This window comes from Nuphar pumila, chromosome 14, assembly GCF_984573655.1.
Source record: "Nuphar pumila chromosome 14, dmNupPumi1.hap1.1, whole genome shotgun sequence".
Classification (NCBI taxonomy): domain Eukaryota; kingdom Viridiplantae; phylum Streptophyta; class Magnoliopsida; order Nymphaeales; family Nymphaeaceae; genus Nuphar; species Nuphar pumila.
In genome coordinates, this window is record NC_143262.1 from 3,285,127 (window position 1) to 3,309,595 (window position 24,469).

Sequence of the window (24,469 nt, forward strand, 5' to 3'; positions counted from 1 at the left end):
ATAATAGAAAGAATGAAAGTCCAACAGAAAGGCACCAATATATGATGGCAAATGAGGAGAGGAAATAGAAAACACAAGAGGTTCCATGCAGGTACTGCAAATACATTTAAGAGCTCTATTTTTAGAAAAGAAAACAAAATGATCCAAGAAAGAAGAAGAAGAAACCAATGGCCTAAAACAAGCATTGAATTGTAAGAAAAAGAAAGGATAAAGAATACAAACCTCAACACACAGACGGCAAGCAAGGGTCTCAGTTACGTTTAGTGATGTGCAAAATGTTTTAGCAAAACTGGGGTCAATATCTGTTCTCTCAACACTGTACAATTTTAAACATGAAAGGTTCAAAACAATGTTATGAACAAAGTGTTAAGCAAAACATAAAGCAACTGTATGTTATGAATCGGGTCCAAGAATTGAGTTTAAAAATCAGGTTAAGACCAGGTCTTTACTTGCCTAGATTGGGGCTCTCTCTCTCTCTACAGATGAGTATTTATTAATTAATGAAATAAGTTGTAATAGGAGGGCATCGCACACCACATGGAACATAAAAAAAAGTAATGAGGACCAAGACAAGATCTCCAAACCTTCGAAAAGCTCTATAAAGATACTTGATACAAAGCTCTGTTGTGAAGGCTGCAAATTCTTCATTCTCAAAATAATCAATGGGGCAAAACTCCACAATCTGTTTCAAAATCAAAACGCTTATCTATAAGATTCAGATAATACTGACAAGTAATGATGCAAGTATGAAAATCAAGGACTCCTGATGATACTATAATTCTCCTTCCAAATTTAAAAACATGATAATGACAGAGAGGTGGTCAAGGCTTTCTCTGGTGCGCACTGGTTTGTGTGCACCCACTTCAAACATAAACTGGATTCTCTTATAAAAGAGACATGTAACATACATAACCCTCTTCAAATAAATATTATCAAATATAGAAAGTAGAAACCTGTAATCATATTTTCATTAGATGTTAGCCATAGAAAATAACCAAAGAAGAGGGATGGCAGGACTCCCTCCCTTTCATGTTCACTGGAGCTAGCTCAATGATTCAAAATCAATCTTTAGCAGGTAAAACTTGTTCACGATTTAGATCATTTCAGGGTTTAATTGCTGGTTAATATGAGAGTCCATATGTTCATGGTTCGGCAAGTTCTGCTTCATGTGTGTCATCTTCCTCCTATTCATCTTTACTACCAAGCAGTGCTGCATCTGCAAGATCAAGTTGCCTACAATCTTCGTCAGCAAGATATCCTTCCCCAGTTTCCAGTAATTTTTGTGCTCTACTTTCCTGATATTTCATGCTTTTGGCTTTCCCTCTTTTCTGTGTTTTGGCTCGAGTCTTTTTTTTGTGATATGAGGCCTGCTATTTTATTATCTGCCACCAAAATCTCTGCCATTTTATAATTCCATTTTAGCATTATAATGAATTGACTTGAATCTCCTTTGCAAAACCAAGAGAAGTTATAAGGTTCCTTATGCTAATTGAAGAAGAGGTTGGTTAGATTTTTTTACTCACCGACAAAGGAAAGACAATTTCATATATGAATCGCATGTGTCCCATGAAAAGGTTCAAAAAAATCAGAAAAAAAAAATGAAGGGGTCGAGTTTGTCTCTTTTGTCATCAATATTGTTTTTACATGTCTTTGTGAATAGGGCTGTCAACTGGTCGGGTTTGTACTGGGTACCCGAACCAGAATTCTTGGGTATGGCCATGCAAAATGCTGACCTGAATAATATTCGAGTCAACCCGAACACGACCCGAGCAATATGCAGCTGGTTTTGGGTCATGATTTTTGCCAGGTACCTGACCTGACCCGAGTAAATTATATGTATTTTTCATAGTATAAAAACTCGTTGGGTCAACCTAGTGACTCAAATGACTCGGCCCGGATTGCCCAGTCATTGGATAAAAAATGAGTACAAACTCGTTTTGTACAAAACTCGACCGAGTTACCGACTTGACCCAGCCGAGTCATGGAAGAGTCAACCGAGTCATGGGAGAGTCGTGCATATATATACATATATAATATATTTTATATATAATTACCTATGTCACATGGGTGCGGGTGCGGGTGCGGGTGCGGGTGCGACACGGGTGCGGCACAATTTTAAAATTTTTGGACACGGGGACTCGGCAAAAAAAAAAATATATATATATATATATATATATATATATATATATATATATATATATATATATATAATTTTATTTTATTTTATTTTTTAAATGCCACAGGTGTCTGTGCACAGTCACAGACTGTGACTGTGCACAGGCACAGCACTGTGCACTGTGCACAGGCACAGCACTGTGCACAGTCACAGACTGTGCACAGTGCACACTGCAAAGACTGTGCACACTGCAAAGACTGCACAGTCACAGTGCCTTTTTTATATATATTTTTTTAAATAAAAAATATAAAAAAATAGTTTTTTAGGGACATTTTTGGACTCGGTCAAAGTTGACCGAGTCCAAAATGTGGACGGACTCGGCCTGGACTCGTTGACCGAGTCCGACTCGGCGTTGACCGAGTCCGGGCCGAGTCCGAAGCCGCACCCGAGTCCGCACCCGTGTCGGGGCGTGTCGACTCGGGTGCGGCACCTCCTTAGCCGAGTCCGTGTGACATAGATAATTACGTATATTATATATAAAACTATAGTTATACATATATTAATAAAATTATACATTAAATATAATATAAAAATATCATATAATGCATAATATATAATATATTGATAAAATACTATAAAATATACATAGTATATACATATATTTATACATTTTTAGATAAAATATAAAGTTAACATAACCTGGCCGAGTCGCCGAGTGACAAGCCACTGGGTTTTAAAACCATGGCATTTTTAATAAAAAAAATTCTGAAATTATGCGGGTCTGGGTTCGGGATTCCATTTTCGTGACCTGACAAAAGCTGAACCCAATAATTAATTATACGAGCAGGTCCGGGTCGTCCCTGGCTGAGCTTTGACCCGACCAGTTGACAACCCTAGTTGTGAAAATCACGAAACCCAATGACTAAGGGAAACAAGCAAGGAAAAGAGAGAGCTAGGGAGAACGAGAACTTCATTCCCTAAAGAAAGAGAAGATACAACAATAAAAGGGAGGGGTCAACACCCATACCCTGCAAATACAAAAGCTAAAAAGCTCTTATAACATAAGTATAATACTAGAAGGGAAAAATTGCAGATTTACCCTCATAAAGAATCATATATACAATAAAGAGGGTCTTCATATTTTAATACTCCCCCTCAAAATTGAGATGATGCAAACAAAATCATCCCAAGTTTGGATAGTAATGTTTGAAAATGCAAAGGAGCCAAACTCTTGGTAAAAATATAAGTTATTTGCTCTTTTAAGCTCACATGATCCAAGAATATAACTCCATCCTCATATGCCCTCCTAGTAAAGTGAAAATCTATCTCAATATATTTTTTTCATTCATAAAACTTTGGATTCTTTGCAATGTAGAATGCACTCATATTGTCACAGTATAAGGATGTTCCTTCACCTACTGCAACACCAAATTCTTCTAAAAAGCATCTTATCCAAATGATCTCAGCAATCACTTGTTATAACTCTATACTCTGCCTGTACAGTAGATAATGCAAACCTTTGTTGCCTTTTGCTTTTCCAGGAAATCAAAGATCACCCAATGAAGAAACAAAATCCAACAGTCGAAAGACAATCTATAGTAGATCCCTCAAGATCTGAGACAAAAGGCTCCAAGTCATGGTTATCAGTCGAGGAAGCGGGAGCGGGAGCGGGAAGCGATACGGGAAGCGAAAGCAGGAAGCGTGGCACTTTCAAATTTTTAGGAAGCGAGAAGCATGGGACAATTTAAAAGTGAATGAAGAATCGTCTCGGAAGCGACCTGGGAAGCGAGGGGGAAGCGAAAAAAATTAAAAATAAAAATAAAAATACAAAAAAAATGAAAAAATGGAGGAAGTGTGGGGGAAGCGCACTTCCCATAAATGGGAAGCGTGTTTCCTATAAATGGGAAATGCATTTCCCATAAAAGGGAAACATGCTTCCCGCTTCCCAAAAAAATCAGCGCTTCCCAACATGTTTCAAAAGTGCGACGTTTTGCGCTTCCCCACTAAGCTAGGTGCTTCCGGTAACTCTGCTCCAAGTTTTGTAGAAGATGATGATGAAAAAAACATTCTTAAGTGTATGGTGTCATGGTGTCTCACATATACCGGATGATTCTAAGCACTGCAGCAAGATGGACTGAAGTAGGAGAACTCATAAAGTGATTAACAACGTGAACTACATAAGTCATGGCAGGCATGGTAATGGTCAAATAAACCAAACTTCCCATAAGTTTATGTAAATCATTGGATTCACAAGTTTTTCACCATCAGTGGTTCTTAGTTTACCATTTTCTTCCATTGTACTTGAGACCTTGAAATCATTTGCAAGTCTAGCAGTTACCACAAGATCAGTTGCATACTTATGTTGTGACAATGGAAGCCCTCTCTTTGAATATGCAACCTCTAAACCAAGAAAATACTTTAGATGCCCCAAGATGGTGTCAACTATTTTTTGCATATCATCTCATGTGATGATCATATGATCAACATACAAATGCAAGATACACTTTCCATGAACAGAAGAGGATACAAAAAAAGCAGGATCATGATAACTTTGCTAAAAACCAAGCGATTTCACAGTTGACCTGAAATTTTCAAACTAATCTTTGGGTGCTTGCCTAAGCCCATACAAGGCTCTCCTTAACCTACAAACTCTTCCCTAAGCATCTGCATGTCTCTGTGGCAACTCCATATACACCTCATCTAAGTCTTCATTTAGGAATGCATTTTTCACATCCAACTGCCAGAGATTCCATTGCCTTATCGCAACAACTGTAAACAAGGTCCTAATGGCAATCATATTAGCAAGTCATATTAGCAACAGAAGCAAAAGTCTCTTCAAAGTCAATTATGAATTGTTGATTGGTTGTACTCTTTTGCAAACAATCTGGCCTTATACCGTTCGATTGACCCATGTGATTTAGTCTTTATCTTGTATACCCACTTGCAACCAACTACGTCTTTGCCTGATAAGAGATACACAAGATCCCAAGTATGCATTCTTTCCTCTTTAGAAGCAGCTTTTGTAATAAGAACTAGGCTCAACATAAGGAGTAAAGGACTCACAAGATACAAATTGAGTAGGAGGGACTGAGACTCTAGTACTACGATGTACCTGAGGAGGAGTAGAAGATGTGGAAAGAGACTCCAAGCTCACGTGCTCAGGATCAGCTTGAAGAGGATCTGAATTGGCCTATATATTTCCTACTTCTACTTCAACCTGATCACCACATATTTTTGCCTCCTAAAATAAGTTTGACCAAATTTACCATTTGCCCCTTGAGTTTCCTCCCTTTGAGCCCCTATATATCTCTCAACTTTGTTTTCTACAGAGAATGAAATCGAGAAGGAGAAATCAACTGAGCTCTTTTCTTTGGTCTCATCCTGACTAAAGGCATGTCTTCATGAAAAACACATCTAGATATCCAAACTTGCTTCTCCACTAGGTCATAATACTTATACCCCTTTTAATCATCAGGAAAGCCCACGAAACAACATTTTGCTGAGCGAGGTGAATGTTTATCCATGTATCTACTAAGTAACAATACAAAGCAAGTGCACCCAAATATTATCATCAAGTTGTAATTAGGAACGGACCCATATAGTTTTTAGAACAGGGATATACCCTCCAGAGTTGTTGATGGTATGCGATTGATATGATAAATTGTCATGCAAACTGCATCTGCCTAGTAATTTCCAAGAACGTTGTCACCAAAAAAAGCAGGACTCTAGTAGTCTCCAAGATATGCATGTTCTTTCTCTTATCTATGTGAGAATGGCCCTATGAGAGAGAGAGAGAGAGCTGCAGCAGTAAAAGGGGAGACTTCACAACCGAAGTTGTGCCCTACTTCATGTGTGTGTGTGTGTGTGTGTGTATATATATATATATATATATATATATATATATATATATATATATATATATATATACAAAGTAGTAACTGGGTTGGACCAAATGTTTAGATCCATACCCAAACATAAAGTTATATGTTACATTAACAGTTTATAATACAATCTTAATAATCTATACCATTCTGCTCAATAGTGTAAGGACATGTCTTCTGATGTTTAATTCTCTTATCTTACAAAAAACTCCCAAAAAAATTTATTCTCTTATTCTCCTCCAAAGTCGGTATGCAGACTTTTGGTTTTAGCAGAAAACTGATTTTCAACCATTGCACAAAATTTCTTGAATATCTGAAAAAGTTCAGTTTTATTTCTCATGAAATAAATTCATGTAAGCCTTATACAATCATCTATGAATGTGACAAAGTAAGATGAACCCTCATTAGATAAAGTAGGAGATGGACCCCATACATCAGAATGTACAAACTGAAATGGACTTTGAGTTTCTAGGCATAACCCTTAGCTAACCTACAAATCTCACAATCTTGCACATGACTCGAAACTACAAGCTTTGAGCCTCCTAGACTACCAGAAGTGACTAAGTATTGCAACCTAAAACTAGATATATGTCAGAGTCTTTGGTGCCACAAAAAAGGCTCATCCAAACTAGCGACACTCACACCAACTTCACATCTCCTCTGCTTACTCATGTCCAACCACTCCAGATAATACAAATCACTCTTTTTGTGGCTAAGTTCAATCCTCCTCCGCGATAGTTGATCTTACACAACACTGTCAATAGGAGAAAAGAAGACATTACAATTGAGCTTAGTTATTTTCCCGACAAAAATGAGATTCATGGCCAAAGATCATAATAAACTTGTGAGATATTAAGCTTAACCCCCAAGAAAAGTGGAAGACACAGTACCAACTTTAGAAATTGACATCGAAGATCCATCTATAGTGCGAAAAACACCATTGAAAGGATGACAATTGGATAGGATAGACCCATGAGTTGTCAGAAGATAAAATGCTCCTGAGTCTATCAACTAACCATCGAAACTACCAAGAATACCTGCATAAGCAATACCAGAAAAAGAAAGACCAGAAGTAGAGGAGGCAGTGGCAGATTGAGCAAGAAGTTAAAGTCGTTAAATATGTTGTTGCATCTGCTCCAATAACTGATGGTGGATGATGCTCACAATATCAGGTGATTTCGATGTAGAAGAAGTACCAGCTTGAGAACCAACACTGCTCACATCAGATATACTAGGCTTAGCTTTGGAACCATCTTCCTCTACAGATAAAGCTACAACTCCACTCTTCTTCTTGAGCACTGGAAATGAATTTTTTCATGTCCATAGTTCTTAGAGTAATGACACTAGATAGAGCTCATATCATCATGGCTTCCACTGAACCGACCTCCCGCCCTACCTCCACCTCTACCCCTAAACTAACGGATTATTGCAAGCACACTATTGGAGGCTAACCACCAAGAGACTTGAGCTTGGTCTCTTCTATAAGAAACTCACCCAAAGCTTGCACTAGGGTAGGGAGAAAGGAGCGATGTAAAATATTGTTTCAAACATCATCAAATTCAGAACACAGAGCCATAAGGAAATCTATCACCTGCTTCTGATCCCTGGCCTCCACATCTCAATTCTGACACTCAATACATTCATTACACTTATTACACTTTGAGATGGACATCGTCAAGGTCAGAGCATATGATGCCTAGTGAAAACGAACATAAAAGTCCTGAACGGGCTCACTTCCCTACCTTAGAGACTTTAACTCTTGTTGCAATTGATATCACTTTGCTCAATTGGCTTGCTCATAGATCTGTCTCAAATATGCCCATGCATCCTTGGCATTTTCATATTTCATAATATTTACTGAAATATTATGTTCCACGAAACCCAAGACCAAGATTTTACTTTGGCATTGTCTCTCTCCCATTCAACAAGATTTGTCTCATGGTTGTTATCACATTACTTGGGCTTGACCTTAGAGCCATCTAATAACCCAACGTTGTAATGAAATAGCGAAAAATATAAGCCACTAAGGACTTTACAAGATTACGATCACAAAAGTGCATAAGCACAAACCAATGTCACTAAGGGCTTACAAGATCACAATCACAATGTGCACAAGCACAAGTCCACTATAGGACAAAACAATAGCCAACAAGGGACAACATAAGAACTAAGTGCATATAAAACACTAAGAAATTAAATAGAAAAACACAAAATGTAAAAATATTCATCTTTATTGAGCATAAATGCTTAAGAGAAGCATTGGTTACAAGAGAGAGGGGTTCAACCCCTATAAATACACAAAGGGAGAGCATGGAGCTCTATTGGGGAGCTCCTAATAGAGTCGTTGGAAGCTCCCAACAGTTACAAATGTGACCGTTGAGGAGCATCCCATGCTCTTTACAAAAAAAACACTAAATAAAAAGATTAAAAATAAATAAAAGAAAAATTGTTCCTAATGAACAGTACTATTACATGAGTAAAATGATGAAAATACCCTTAGAGGGTATTTACTTATTATATCATTATATACGTATATATGAATATATATGTATATATGTACAAAATAAAACAAATATGTATGAATGACAATATATATATATATGTACAACTTAACACTCCCCCTCAAACTTACGGTGAGATATACCGAAAGTTTGAAAATACAACAAAGATTCAATGGGAAGGATCCAAGTCTTCAAATGGCTTCAATAGGAATCTCCATCTTTATGACATATTAGAGAGTTTTGCAAATACAAGTCTTCAAATGTCTTTTATTGGTGATCATCCCCAATCGCCTTCAACAGCTATCTCCATCTTCATGATGCATCGAAGATATTCCTTTCTCAGTCCATCACATCTTTAAGAACCTGTAGAAAAAACAAAACATAGGTCCCAACTACAAAAAAAAAGGTATTCTAACCAAATAGTTATTAAGTTTTAAAACAAATATATATATATTGATCAAAAATAACATTTAAGGAAAAAAAATTTAAGCAAAGTGGTGATAATTTTTAGAAATATTAGATAACCATTAAAAAAGATAGGAAGAGCATACCTCAAAAGAGAAATCTTTATGAAATCAAATTTAGACAATCATAAACTCAAAATCAACATATTTTTCAAGAAAACATAAATATTGATGATAAGGGAACTTAATCACTAAAAAACATATCAATTATCAAGAAGATATAAACAATTATGCATAAATAATACCCTAAGCATTTCAATCATGCATACAATAAAAAAAGAAGCTAATTAAATGCATGAATACAATTATGTGAACCAAGCTAATTAATATGAAATACACACACATATGCATCATACAATTAAAGCATATTTAATGCACATAAAACAACAATAAAAAGATAATTATTTTTATTAATAAAATGCACATAACCTGCATAAATTTAATATAAAGAATCAAGTACCTTCAATTATGAACGAAAGTGCCCATCAAGTGTTTATTTAAGGAACACATTAGAAAACTCACAAAGGAGCACACACAAAAGGACTCACAACAACAACAACTACGCCTTCATCCCAAAACAATTGGGGTCGGCGATATGAACCAGCAAAGAAAATCATTCTGGGTCTTCCACATGAATCCTTCTCCAATCATTTCTATCCAATGCCATGTCCTCGGTGACGTTCAAAGCATTCATATCCTTTCCTATCACCTCCATCTATGTCTTCCTAGGCCTACCCCGATCTCTTTTAACTAATATATTTTCCCATTTCTCCATCCTTCTAACTGGAGCATCATTAGGCCTTCGTCGAATATGTCCAAACCACCGTAAACGATTCTCTCTCATCTTATTTTCAATGGGTGCAACGCCTACCTTCTTACGTATCTCCTCGTTCTGAATCTTATCTTTTATTGTATTTCCACACATCCATCTCAGCATATGCATCTCAGCTACACTCATTTTTTGAATATGATGTCTCTTGGCAGCCCAACATTCTGTACCATATAGTAAAGCGGGCCTAATAGTCGTCCTATAAAACTTTCCCTTCAACCGCAATGGCATTCTACGATCGCACAACACTCCAGTTGCACTCTTCTATTTCATCCACCCAACCTTTATCCTATGATTTACATCTCCATCAATTTCTCCATACTTTTGAATGATAGATCCCAAATATTTGAAACAATCATCCACCGGTATTTCTTGCTCACCAAGCTTCACTACACTCCCATCACTACTTCGTTGCTTACTAAATCGACATTCCATGTATTCTGTCTTACTCTTACTCAACTTAAAACCTCTTGCTTCAAATGTCTGTCTCCATAATTCTAACTTAGCATTAACCCCAGCTCTAGACTCATCAATCAAAACAATATCATCAGCAAACAACATACACCACGGCACATTTTCTTGAATTGATCTCGTAAGCTCATCCATTACTATAGCAAATAGGAAAGGGCTTAAAGCAGATCCTTGATATAACCCAACCGTTATAGGAAAATTGGTTGTCACCCCTCCACAAGTGCGGACATTGGTTACTACTCCTTCATACATATCCTTAATTATACTAATGTACTTGAGAGAAACACCTTTCTTTATCATTGTCCACCAGAGAACGCCCCTAGGTACTCTATCGTATGCCTTCTCCAAATCAATAAAAACCTTATGCAAATCTTTGTTCCTCTCTCTATTTCTCTCAATAAGTTGTCTAAGAAGATGTATAGCTTCCATAGTTGATCTTTCAGGCATAAAACCAAATTGATTCTCTGATATCATTACAACCTTCCTCAACCTAGACTCAATCACCCTATTCCAAAGTTTCATAGTATGACTCATGAGTTTTATACCACGATAGTTTGTGCAATCTTGTATATCACCTTTATTCTTATATAGAGACACCAAAGTACTCTTCCTCCACTCATTAGGCATCTTATTTGTCTGCCAAATCTTGTTAAAAAGATTTGTCAACCATTCTAAACCTTTCTCTCCCAAGCATTTCCAAGCCTCGATAGGTATACCATCTGGGCCAACTGCCCTCATTGATTTCATTTTATTCAAAGCCTCTGCAATTTCTTTCTTTTGAATCTTGCGCATAAAGTCACGATTCATCTCATGAAAAGGAATGGACAAGTCTCCAAGATCCTAAGCATGACTTCCATTAAATAGCTTATCAAAATAATCTTTCCATCTCTCCTTAATCTCCTCATCTTTGACTAAAACCCTTTGTGTTTCATCTTTGATACATCTAACCATACACAGATCCCTCGATTTCCTATCTCTCATCTTTGCAAGCCTATAAATATCCTTCTCGCTGTCTTTGGTATCCAACTTGTCATAAACCTCCTTATATACCTTATCCCTCGCGTTTCGAGCTACTTTTTTAGCTTCCTTCTTTGCTATCATATACTTCTTCAAATTCTCATTATCACGACTCTTACTTAGATTTCTATAACACTCTCTTTTAACCTTAATAGCTAATTTGACATCCTCATTCCACCACGATGTATCCTTACCTAGCGGTGCACCGCCTTTAGACTCACTCAATACCTCCTTAGCCACCTTTCTCATGCCACTCACTATCTTATTCCACATTGATTTTGAATCCTCCTCGAGACACCAATCAGCTTCCTTAACTACTTTCTCTACAAACATTCCTTGTTTAGCTCCTTTCAGTGCCCACCACTTAATTCTAGGATCTATCCTATGTTTATCCCTTTTGTGGCATTGTCTAATTCTAAGATCTAAAATTAAGACTCTATGTTGTATAGCTACACTTTCTCCCGGTATAACCTTACAATCGATGCAACAACCCCTATCTCTCTTTCTAAGTAGGAAAAAAATTGACTCGTATTAACCCCACTTTTAAATGTTACTAGGTGAGACTCTCTCTTCCTAAACCAAGTGTTTGCTAAGATCATATCATAGGACAAACAAAAATCTAAAATCCTTTCTCCACTTTTGTTTCTTTCTCCTATACCATAGCCTCCATGGATACTCTCAAATCCATCCCTACTAATGCCTACATGATCATTAAGGTCACCGCCGATGAAAAGTCTTTCTCCATAAAATATCCCTTGTACTACTCCATCTAAATCTTCCCAAAATTGACGCTTAATGGAATCATCTAAACCTACTTGAGGTGCATAAACACTAATAATATTAATAATCTCTGAACCTAATACTAATTTAATAAGTAAAATCCTATCACCCTTCCTACGGACCTCAACTACATTATCTATAAACTCACGACTCATAACAATCCCTACTCCATTCATATTCCTATTTATTCCTGTATACCAAATCTTATATCCCCAAGGTTCTATCACTTTTGCTTTCTCACCTACTCATTTTGTCTCTTGTAAACATAAAATATCAATCTTTCTCCTACACATAACATCTACTAACTCTACCAACTTACCAGTTAAAGATCCTATGTTCCAAGTGGCTAACCTAATTTTATGGTCTTGGACTAACTTTTTTACCCCCACCCGTCCAACAAAGTCAGGGAACCCTTGCCTATTTGACACCACAGCCGGGCGCCGGTGTGACGCGTCGCTTCAGAGCGACGACCTAGCTTTTATCAATATAAAAAATAAGATTATCATAAGTACACAAAAATGCTTAGAGATTTTATCAATAAACATTTTTCATAAAAAAAACTAGTAGTAAAAGTTTAAAATTTTCAAAGAGAGATTTTAAAAATCTCACGTATCAAAGAGTGATATTTGCAAATCAACACCAATTTGCAAAAAATATAAAGAAATTTAAATTTTCACAAATATCAAGAAGTGATTTTGCAAACTTCAACAATAGTTCGACCACCACAAACAATTACCTCACTAGGCCTCCAAACCTCAAAAATCAAGTACATCAGCAACTAGAACAAGAGCATAAACATAATGCCAGGGCCAAACACACACGAAGGTGTTTATAAACATCTCTTGTCTACATATGACACTTAAAAACAAGTGTATCAGCAACTAGAATAAGAGCATAATGTCAACAATGAGCTAAAATCGCACACGAAGGTGTGAATAAACAACTCGTGTTTACATATAATGACACTAAAAAATAAAGTGTATCAGCGACTACTGATTCAAGAATATAATGTCAACGATAGGTTAAAATCACACATGAAGGTGTGAATAAACATCTCTTGTCTACATACAAAGACACTAAAAAATCAAGTGTATCAGCGACTAGATCAAGAGTATAATGTCAATAATGGGCTAAAAACACACACAAAGGTGTGAATAAACATCTCTTGTTTACATATAATGACTCTAAAAAGTCAAGTGTATCTATGACTAGATCAAGAGTATAATTATAATGTCAACAATGGACTAAAAACACACACGAATGTGGGAATAAACATCTATTATCTACATATAATGACACTTAGATAGGAGGCATAATAGGAGAAAACACAAAAGGTAAGAGAGCTTGTAATGAAGGCACACTAATGTTATAAAAAAATATCAATTTTAATTATCTTTCGAAACACCATGGTTTTAAAAATAGATAGTCATCACGTATAAACAAAGTTACAAACACCCATAATAACAGTGTCCATTTAATAAATAAGTGATACAACACACTCAGATCCAGAGATTAATCATTTGTTACTTAGAGCTAAACCATAAGCTGACAATCTAAACTGATATAAAACGAGGTGCACACAACTCACCCCAACAATCTCTCTGAATAAAAAATAACAAGGCCAAGAGACATGATACATCATATAAAATTTTGTGATGGATATGACAAATGACATAAGTAGTCAATAAATACTCACAGAAATCATTTTTCAAACAAGTGGGTTCAAATATAAGAACTGATTAGAAAAAACAAAGTTTCAAATCAAATCCAATAACAGTAGATGAAAAACTTGGACTGAATATAGTACAATCATATGCACAAACAATTATAACCCAATCTAGATTACAAGTTTACTATGAGACAATTAATGCCATTAAAGAGGACCAAAACATATATAGAGATTCTCAAAGAACCATACAAAAAAACAAGTGTATACACAAATAAAACTAATCATGGATTCTCATAAAGAGAACAAAAGAACTCATGTATATGCAAAAATCTAAGTAACTTAAAACAACATATCTTATAAAAAAAACCATGCATAGAAAAAAATTTAAACATATATGCAAGTAATAGATTTAAGGCACTGAGGGCACAATATAAAAATTTATATTTTATGAATAACAAGTATCCAATGAATCAAGAGTCTTTAATCAAGAACACACATATCCACCAAAGATCTAAGTGGACAAACACGTCCATCAATAATGGACAAGTACTAAAATGAACTATGAGAGAAACAAATATAACTTCCAAAAGAATTTTCTCATGATTCTCATCTTAATATTTTATTAAAAACTAAGTATGCAACACAATATTTTAAATCATATACAAGGCATGTAAAATAATGTCATGAGACTAATAACATAATCATAAGTACCACAAAAAGGATCAACAACATAAACACCTAATATCATAACTATTGTCCCACAAAAGACCCATAAAAAGCATTTATTAAAGTGAATGACTACCCATAAGAAATTATACTCAATACCTTATGCACAAACAAACAATCTTATTCATCATGTAAGGCAATCATAAGGAAATAAGGATCAAATATTAATAATAAAAATTATTTTATAAGCTAGATCATAATTTTTAACACTTCATATATTACTTTTAATACACCAAGAGTAAAGAGAAATATTAAACACAAGTTCAAGCAAAATTTCATAAAATTATACTTGTGAAATACACACATCATTATTTTGAAATATCTCCAATTATTTTAAAATATATAACAATTTATCAAAAAAAAAACAAAATCAAGTTCAACAATACGAACATGATTTGACATTTATAATCATGACGTGTTCAAAAGAAGCATGTTTTAAAAAATTAATATTCAAACATGACTTCAAAACAAATATATATCTAATTTCTCAAAAATAAACAAATAAATCTTATAAGATATTTAATAAAAAATAAGTCCAACAATGATTAAAAAAACATTTAAAGAGATTTTTTTCCTTATAATATATATACATATATATATATGATAAAAAAAATAAGTGTTTTCTCATGCATAATGTATGGAATAGATAACACAAGAAATACTTAAAGATATAAGATACATATCAGGTCTATATTTCCCTTGAATCCAAGCCACACAACGATCATGAATCCTTCATGAAGCACGAACATGAACCAAAGAATCCCAAGACCCAAAAGAGGCAAAATGCCAAGAAGAATTTCTTGGCTCTGATACCATGTAATGAAATAGCAAAAAATACAATAACAATGTCACAAGGGCTTTACAAGATTACGATCACGAAAGTGCATAAGCACAAACCAATGCCACTAAGGGCTTACAAGATCGTAATCATAATGTGCACAAGCACAAGTCCACTATAGGACAAAACAATAGCCAACAAGGGACACCAATACTAGCACTAAGTGCATATAAAACATTAAGAAATTAAATAGAAAATTACAAAATGTAAAAAATATTCATCTTTATTTAGCATAAATGCATAAAAGAAGCATTGGTTACAAGAAAGGGGTTCAACCCCTATATATACACAAAGGGAGAGCATGGGGCCCTATTGGGGAGCTCTCAATAGAGTCGTTGGGAGCTCTAAACGGTCACAAATGTGACTGTTGGGGGGGGGGGGGGGGGGGGGGGGGGGCAATGACTCTATGGACTTTTGACCATAGAGCCCATGCTCTTTACAAAAAAAACACTAAATAAAAAGATTAAAAATAAATAAGAGAAAAAATGTTCCTAATGAGCAGTACTATTACATGAGTAAAATGATGAAAATACCGCTAGAGGGTATTTACCTATTACATCATTATATACATATATATAAATATATATGTGTATATATGTACAAAATAAAACAAATATGTATGTATGACAATACATACATATATATATATATATATATATATATATATATATATATATATATATATATATATATACATGTACAACTTGACAAATGTACCCAACAGTTCGCATAAACTCTGCCCAATAAGTAAAGTCTGTCAGGTCGAATTTAAGTGAATATTCTCCTTGTCCATCGTCACACCAAACCCCCAACTACAAAATTAGACAGACCTGCATACAAAGAAAACAAGCAACACACACTCCCAAGTAGAACAATATAGTTGTGCTACACCACTTTGCACAACTAAAGCCAAGAAGACCACCACACCAATAATGGAAGCCACCAACACTATATGCAAGGGTAAACCAGCCTCACACGGAAAAGGCATCACAATCACATATAGCAAGTGTCTGCACCCTCATGCCATCATCCACAAGACTGCTGCAACCCAACACATGCAGTCAATCACAAGACTGCCACAGCCCAGCACCAAGATATGCCAAACTACTTCCCACTCTTCAACAACAAGAGGTGAGAACATAGAGACAAAAAATCATAAAATTCCAACCCAATGCAGGCCCAGCTATACACAGGTGGAAATACACCAAAAACAGCAAAAACACTGTTACCGTCAACAGTAACTACTCATACATGACTATAAAACTCATCATCTTCCTCAAATATTAAAACCAACCACATTGCACAGCACTCTTATATAAAAAACAACCTTATTACATGGGTTTGCAGTCACCCAAAACCACTCACCAGATAAGAACAAGCAAAAGATTTAAGACTGGTCCAGTTTATCACCACTTCCAGAAATTCCAAAGAAAACCACAAAAAATAAAAAAACTGAACCAATCGATCCACTTCTTGATTCAATAAGTCTCTAAAATCAAGAGTTATTGAATCTACCAATCAATCTGACAAAATCTCCACCAAAATGATGCTTCCCTTCTCCATCTTCCTATCAGACATGGTTCTGATACCATATCACGAAACCCTAGGGCAAACAAGCAAAGAAGAAAAAGAGAGGGCTAGGGAGAATGAGAACTTCATTCCATAAAGAAAGAGAAGATACAACAATAAAAAGGAAGGGTCGACACCAAGGTTGTCAGACTAGGAAGCGGAAGCGGGAAACAATACGGGAAGCAGAAGCGAGAAGCGATGCATTTTTAAATGTATAGAAAGCGGGAAGCGAGGAATAAAAAAAAAGAAATATAAGAATTGAATGGGAATCAAAATGAAACACAAATAAAACTAAAATAAAAGTGACTAATATTAAATTTCATGATTTTTTTTAGTGTAAGAATTAAATTTTTAACAAAATCTACAAATGATGACTACCAATTTAGAGAAAGCACATGAAAGTGAGTGAGAAGAGTGAGAGAAAACACAAAAAAAACATGAAAAGTTGAGTAAAAGAACATATAAGAAGAATAGATGAAGCATGTGGAAAGCATAGGAAAAGTGAGGGAATCGAGCTTCGCATCAAGTTTCGGATGCGAAGAGTATCACGCTTCCGAAGCGAGTTTCCAGGAAGTGAGCTTCCCACCTATCTAAGAAGCTTCTGGCACTCGACACCCATACCCTACAAATACAAAGGCTAAAAAACCCTTACAACATAAGTATAATACAAGAAAGGGAAAATTTACAGATTTACCCTCATAAAGAATCATATGTACAATAAAGAGGGTCTTCATATTTTAATAGTGAAAAGGTAAATGCTAGGATATAATCTTCAGGAACTTGTATTAATTTCTTCAGCAACCCGTACCAATCTTCAAGCAAGACCGTATTAGAACCTTGTATCCATGTTTATGAAAATCAGTACTAAGTTTTTTAGATGTACCAATGTGTTTCAATTAAAGTGTGCCTAAAACTTTTGAGGCCCTTACATATTCAAGCCAGTACCTTGCACCCATATCTAGCAACTATGGTTCTTAGCATCCATGGGTGAAAGCTTACAAGCTTAAGCACATATATTCATGCAAAGAAGAGATATAGACACAAATAGTAGGTTACTCAAACTTTCAAGTTTGCACATCGTATAATTATTATATACTTTACATAAATAAGGTTGCAATGTGGGAGCTGTAAAACCAGAGATTTTTTCTTGATAATTAAAATAAATAAATGATGAATTATCGGTGCATTCATGACTATAATCGTGAATTCTTGATTTTCTTGATCTTCTTGATCTTCTTGATCTTCTTGATTTTCTTGATTTCAATTAATTATGAATCTTTGTCTCAAGTTATGAAGATTATTTCAAGAATAATTGAAAAATCTAAAATATGCGGACCAAACACGAAAGTAAATGATTTGTATATTATTAGATTATAGATTTTGGATTTATATTTAATCTCATTAAATTGGACCCATAGTGTTGGACGCTCCGAACAACATCATTATTGTTTCAACAAAAATTTTGGTGGATCAGTGGCTCACCTATTTAATCAGATTCAACCTTGACGTTCCTCGTTTCGAGGGCATCAAAATCGACTATCTGCATGCCCAAATTGGTGTTGATTTGAGCATTTTATCATCGATTGAAATTCATGCCTAATTATAAGTCGAAAATTAACATTTTTCGACATCAACTAAACTTTATTGTTGATCCGTATGCATATGATTAAATCTAAGACCACTACGACGATTTATGTTTCAAGGGTTATCAAATCGACTATTTAAACGTCGAATTCTAATGATTCTTTGGGTCTGTAGGCCTCCTAGAATGTTACCATATCACTAAAGCTCAAGCCAGAGTAAAAAGTCTTCACTTTTCTTTTATAGCTTAAGTAATTTCGAAATTTAATGAATTAGGTCTCATAATTTATTTTTTATTTTATTAATATAAAAAATTAAAAATATTAACTTCTTATATTAGAGATGAGACTCTTGTCTAAGCCCATCTATAAATAGAGACCCTCATAAGAAGGATTAACAAGGATTAACAAGGTTAGTTCTCTCTCTCTCTCTTCTTTTTTCCCTTTTGTTTTTTGTTTCTTCTCTCCTGCAAAACATCTAGGAGGTTTGAAGAACCCCTGTGCAGCCATTAGACCTGCACTTATTCGATTTTTGGTGATGGAATAGGAGCCAGATCACTCGTTTTCCTCGTTCTACCTTAAAAATCTATCGTTTGACAGATAAGATTTACGTAGCCGATGTTTTGTATGCACTTGGAGCATGATTTTATTATTTTGATTTCCAACAACTTTGAATATATTCTTGATCTGTTCTTTACGTTTTTATGGTTGAAAAAGTCGTTTCTTTGATCGAAAAACTCAAATAATGAATTTTTCCTAAAAACGATTTTGAGAAATATGCGAAATTAAGGCTTTGTTATTATTTTGTATTAGATCTAATCTTAATATAATTCTTTATGGTGTTATTCATGTATTAACCTGTATTAAGTCAGATCAAACAAAAAAATAATCAGATTCTAAAGGTTTTATAATCTTAAAAAGGGTGTGATGTCTGATAAATTTTTCCCGACCAGTTTCGAAAAAAACTCAATAACTCTATGAATATTAGCCCAAAAAATCTAAATAAAATCACCATGATCATGTACACATCTTGATCTTGAATTTAGAATCTTGTTTCGCTCGTTTTGAATATATATTGATGCAGATATGCCTATTTTAAAAGAGCCCCAATTTCTGACTCTTTTTACAGGATGATTTTGACTCATCTTTGATAAACGTTGTAAACCCCTATGAAAAACGACTCCAAATATTTTATAAAAATTTTGGGTGAATCTTAATACCTAAAATCAGATTGTGTAAAAAGGGTTTTGTCAAAAACGTTCTGCAAAAATTTCAATAAATACCTTAATCTGATTAAAATCCTGCAGATTACAGATTCTGGACCGAAACTCTGTCAGGAGAGGGTTTCGTAAAATATTTTTAATTATTTGTGTATTTATTGTTTTTGCAAACGGTTTGTTGAATTGTATTCTTGAGAGGTACAAGTAACCACGGTAAAAATACCATGAATTTATATAAACTCAGTTATTCTTGACAGAATTTATAAAAACGGGTCAAGAGAGATCCAAATTTTTCTTGAAAACCTATGCTTGTAACATGTTAGAAATTTAAAAGTTTAATATGTTTCTGACTTGTATTGCATATTGTTATTGTTTATTAATCATATTGCATAAAAAATAATGTATTTGACATGTGAGAAGATCTGAACAAAGGTTTATGTAAATTGTATGCGTAAGATATGACTCAATTCGCATTGTCTTGCAAATAAATTATCTTAATTGATTCTAAAAGCATACTTAAATGAGATATAAATTGTTTAGACCAGAGTTACCGGAAGTGCCTAGGTAAAAGGGGAAGCGCGCTTCTCCGAAGCGCACTTCAGAAGCGTGAAACGTCGCGCTTCCGAAGCGTGAGGGGAAGCTTCCCCCTTTTTTAGGAAGCGTGCTTCCCTTTTATGGGAAACGCGCTTCCCCCACGCTTCCCCATTTTTTCTATTTTTTTGCTTCCTAGGTCGTTTCCGAGACGGTTCAGAATTTTCTTCTAAGTAGTCCCACGCTTCCCCGCTTCCTAAATTTTTGAAAGGGCCTCGCTTCCCACTCCCGCTTCACGTATCGCTTCCCGCTCCCGCTTCCTCGACTAATAACTCTGGTTTAGACTCGTATGTCTTGTTTGCTTGAGAAACATGTGTGTATAATGTGCGCTGAGATGGTCAATAAGATTTTGACATACTTTTCTTTTGTAATTATAGTTAAGGTGATATATTGATTTATGTGGTGAAATAATGTATATATGACTTTTATCCTGTGTGAATAACTCAAACTACGTAGGAGTTACGTATGTTGAGGTTTAGTTGCTTTGTATTATGAAATGTGTATGTTCACGTATGCATGCATAGAACTCGTGCTTTGTTTACGCATAATTCGAGGTTCAATTTACGAAAATACAATATTTTTTGTGACAATGATTGATGTGTAGGATAATATTCTTCTGTATGATATGATTTAAATGTCACATGATATGAAATTATGAATACATGCGATAAATGTTTAAGTTCAATAGTGAACTATGGTTTATGAAACCTTATTTGGTTAAATGTATGATTTTAATACTATATGAAGTGATGTATGATGTGATGCTTATTTATTGTATACATGTTTGTGCCCGTATTAGTGGCTATAGACCCTGAGAGTGGTCAATTATAATGATGCATGTATGACCAAATCAAGTAATCCGGCTAGAGCAGTAAGTTCTTATAAGTAAGTGCATTGTCCAAGAGCGGGTAGCCCGCGAAGACGGTATATTCCTGTGAGGAAGTGTATTGTTCAAAACCAGACATGTTATTCGCCTGTGGCGGTAACTCATTGTGAGGTCGTACATTTCCTAGACAAGGCGATCTAGTGTAGATCTTATAAATATTTATATGATTAAATAAAATGTTATGATGATCTTCTGAGTTGGTGGAGATCGCCAATTAGGAATCTATAGATTTAGCTTTTCTATTGTAGTATGATTATATGTTAAACTTAGATGTGAGAATCAGATCCTTATTGATTTTAGATCTTGATATGAGGTTATGATTGTGACACTTATGTTAGCGTATAGGTGAATGACATATCACGCCTACAAATGACTAGATTGACTTATTAGGTGAATGACGCATCACACCTAAATAGTTTTGTTGCAAATGATTGCATTATGATTGTCTGATTCGAATATATCACACCTATGTATCATGATTAATGTGTAGCATGAATATCTAACCGATTTACTTAGAAAGTATGTGCATGTGTTTCACGATTGAATGACTAAATATGATTTTACATATTGTTTATAAGAATTATGAATGCATAGAGTTCTCTCGGAGTGGTCGTTTCTTCACGGTTTTGTACTTCGTCCTTAGGGAACACGACTCAGGAGGCTACTCGAGCATAATAAAATACATAGCATAATAAACACCCGAGCTAGTTAGCCTATTTCGGGTTGGTCTACGTCATGCCCAGGTAAATCGGAAAATCAATATGAAACATAAATTACTTGCTTACATTACTTTACTGCACTTTGCTTTACTTTACCTTATATTAATGCAAACTATTTTTGGTCATGAAATTGCATGTTCTGATTTCAAACAGCAATTCTTTATACCTAATAACAAAAGTCAACTGTTTAGCATGAGATACGAGCTTACTGTAACAAAGTGATACACTGAACTAATGGCCAAATTAAAAGGGGGCAAGATGAGGAATCTTTATACAATAAAAACATGTTAAATTGATCTCAGAAATTATATAGAATTGGGCCAAATAGAAAATTGTGTAAATGCCTTACCTGTGCTAGTAAATTTATTAGAAGATCATTCCATGAAACATCCACATAGTCGAGGTATAGCAGAGCCTATGGGAATAAAAAGGGAAGGATGTCAAGATGCCAATTTTGAACTTAATGATTTAGTCTCAGTAGAAATACTTCCTTCTACCAACCTAAAGAATGTGGATAGAAACGGGGATTTGCTAATTCCATAACACATGCAAAATCATATAGCACATACAGTTCGAAAGAAAAACAAAGTAAAAGAAAAGTAAAGCAGAAAATGATAAAGTTTAACCAACAGAAAACATGTATGAAAATGACATTTTAAAGAAATACCTGCACAAGTTCTCTGCAAAGGTCCAAAGAAATCATTTCTGAATAATAAAACTGTTTAGTTGAGAGAGAAATAATGGCAACTAGTGCAACCTCATTGAGTTTCAAATCCAGATGGCTTGACTCTTTATCTCCTGTATTGCTGCTAACAAGATATTTGGCAGAACAAAAAAGCTTTGAGTTGTGCTTGGAATCATCTGATTGTCCCTGAAAGAGAGAAAGTAATGCAAAACCCCAAAGGAAACTGAATTCTCCAAGTGACAATCTGACCATGCTGTACCCAGACAAACAACTAGTTGGCAATGATAACTCTCCTGCTTCTGATTTGGATGTTCCATCTATTTCTGTCTGTAAAGGAATAGAATCTAATGTGACTGCTTGCAGAATTGCTGCCCAGGCTTCATCAAGACAGGGCCTCACCATTGATGAAACCAGTGAAGATCGAATTCCAGCAAGGAAAGGCTTAAACTGCGATGAATGGAGCAGTGAAAAACATGCAAGAGGAGAAAAAAGAGAGAAAATCATATCAAAGACAGCTTACGTTAGTCAGGAACTGCAAACCAAAACATATATGGATGAAGTCATTGAGCATTGAAATCCAGTATGCTCCTAAGATGCTTGAGGTCTTTGAGAAAGCAGGAATTAGTGATGCATATTCATCAGATAGGCTTTCTGGATGTCTTCTCAAGTACGTATAGGCATAAGATTTGACAGAAGCATGTGCGGCTAGAAGTCGTATCTTGATCTTAACCACACACCGGAAAAAGAAAACCAGAATAGTAAGCATAAACAGACCATTAAAAAAATGAACCAAGCATAACTTCATCACACCCAGTATGAAAAGTTATTTGAGAAAAGGAAATTCAAATTCACAATCTAACACAAAGTTACACCTTGCATGCTACCCATTCTGCAAAAGATGGATAATAGATGTCCTCAATTTCATCTAGCGGACATGAAATTAATTGAAATATGCGCTGAAGTGCAGCTTGATCCCCCCTAGTAATGCCACTTGTAAAAATCTGAAATGTTTATCATGACTTACTGTTATTCCATACAAAAGTGAAATGGGAAGCATAAAATATGTTCAAAGATATGAAATGCACACCTTTGTAGCTAGTTGAAGACCAGATTCCAAAAGAAGAGGACTGGAAGTAACATCCAAAGCAGTTCGAACAGCAGAAACAAGTTGTGCCTGACATCCAACAAACCAGAATAACTAGAATCAGCAGACAGAGATACTTCAAATAAACTATCATTGCGACCTTGACAAAGATCTGACCAAAAAAGTATTTGGGAGATAAGTGATGATGCTAACAAACTTAAAATCTGATTGGAAAATTTTTGCATAACATTTAGTACAACAGCAAGTCAGCCAATAACCTGATATTGTTCCATTAGAAGATGACCGGGAACTTCTGGATCAGGAGTCTTCTCAAACTGACAAATGAAAAAATGGATTAAAAATATATAACATTTTAGAACAATAGCATATAAATTTCACCTATACAATGTTGGTATGCTAGTAAATGGTGAATAACCAGGACATAAGAAAACACATTCCAAATGCATCGCCACACAAATTAATACATATACAGATTCTGCCCAGTCTTTATGCGCCAATTGCCACCTAAATGAAACAACAGTATAAGCATATCCATAAACGGTGAAGAATTAAGCTTTTGGTCTTCTTGTTTTCTAATTTCATTTGGAAAAATTACTCTGATTCATTATTTGTGGACTAGATAAACATAAATCTTAAGATTCAATGTCAGGGCTCTTGAGATAGCAGCTGCCTTACAAATTACAGGATGCTAGTTGAGTAAAACACATTAGGTTTACCGTGCCTAGAAAAGTAAATACGAGTGGTGAAACTGTCTGTAATGTAAGGACATTTTCTTTAATTAGTAAGGAACTGAACTTTATGTTTTACTTTTGATGTCTTAAC

General features: G+C 35.0%; 1 protein-coding gene across 2 annotated transcripts in view; it reads right to left on the minus strand.

Moving 5' to 3' along the window:
* LOC149816090 (protein SWEETIE-like) overlaps positions 1-24,469 on the minus strand; it is a 105,641-nt gene that overhangs the window by 18,835 nt on the left and 62,337 nt on the right. For both annotated transcript variants that reach the window (XM_089987568.1, XM_089987567.1), the window contains 8 exons: positions 23,905-23,961; positions 23,630-23,716; positions 23,415-23,543; positions 23,063-23,266; positions 22,525-22,989; positions 22,207-22,272; positions 585-682; positions 223-316 (listed from right to left, as the gene is read on the minus strand). In XM_089987568.1, the coding sequence (XP_089843694.1) occupies positions 223-316; positions 585-682; positions 22,207-22,272; positions 22,525-22,989; positions 23,063-23,266; positions 23,415-23,543; positions 23,630-23,716; positions 23,905-23,961 (1,200 nt within the window). The remainder of the gene's footprint in view (positions 1-222; positions 317-584; positions 683-22,206; positions 22,273-22,524; positions 22,990-23,062; positions 23,267-23,414; positions 23,544-23,629; positions 23,717-23,904; positions 23,962-24,469) is intronic.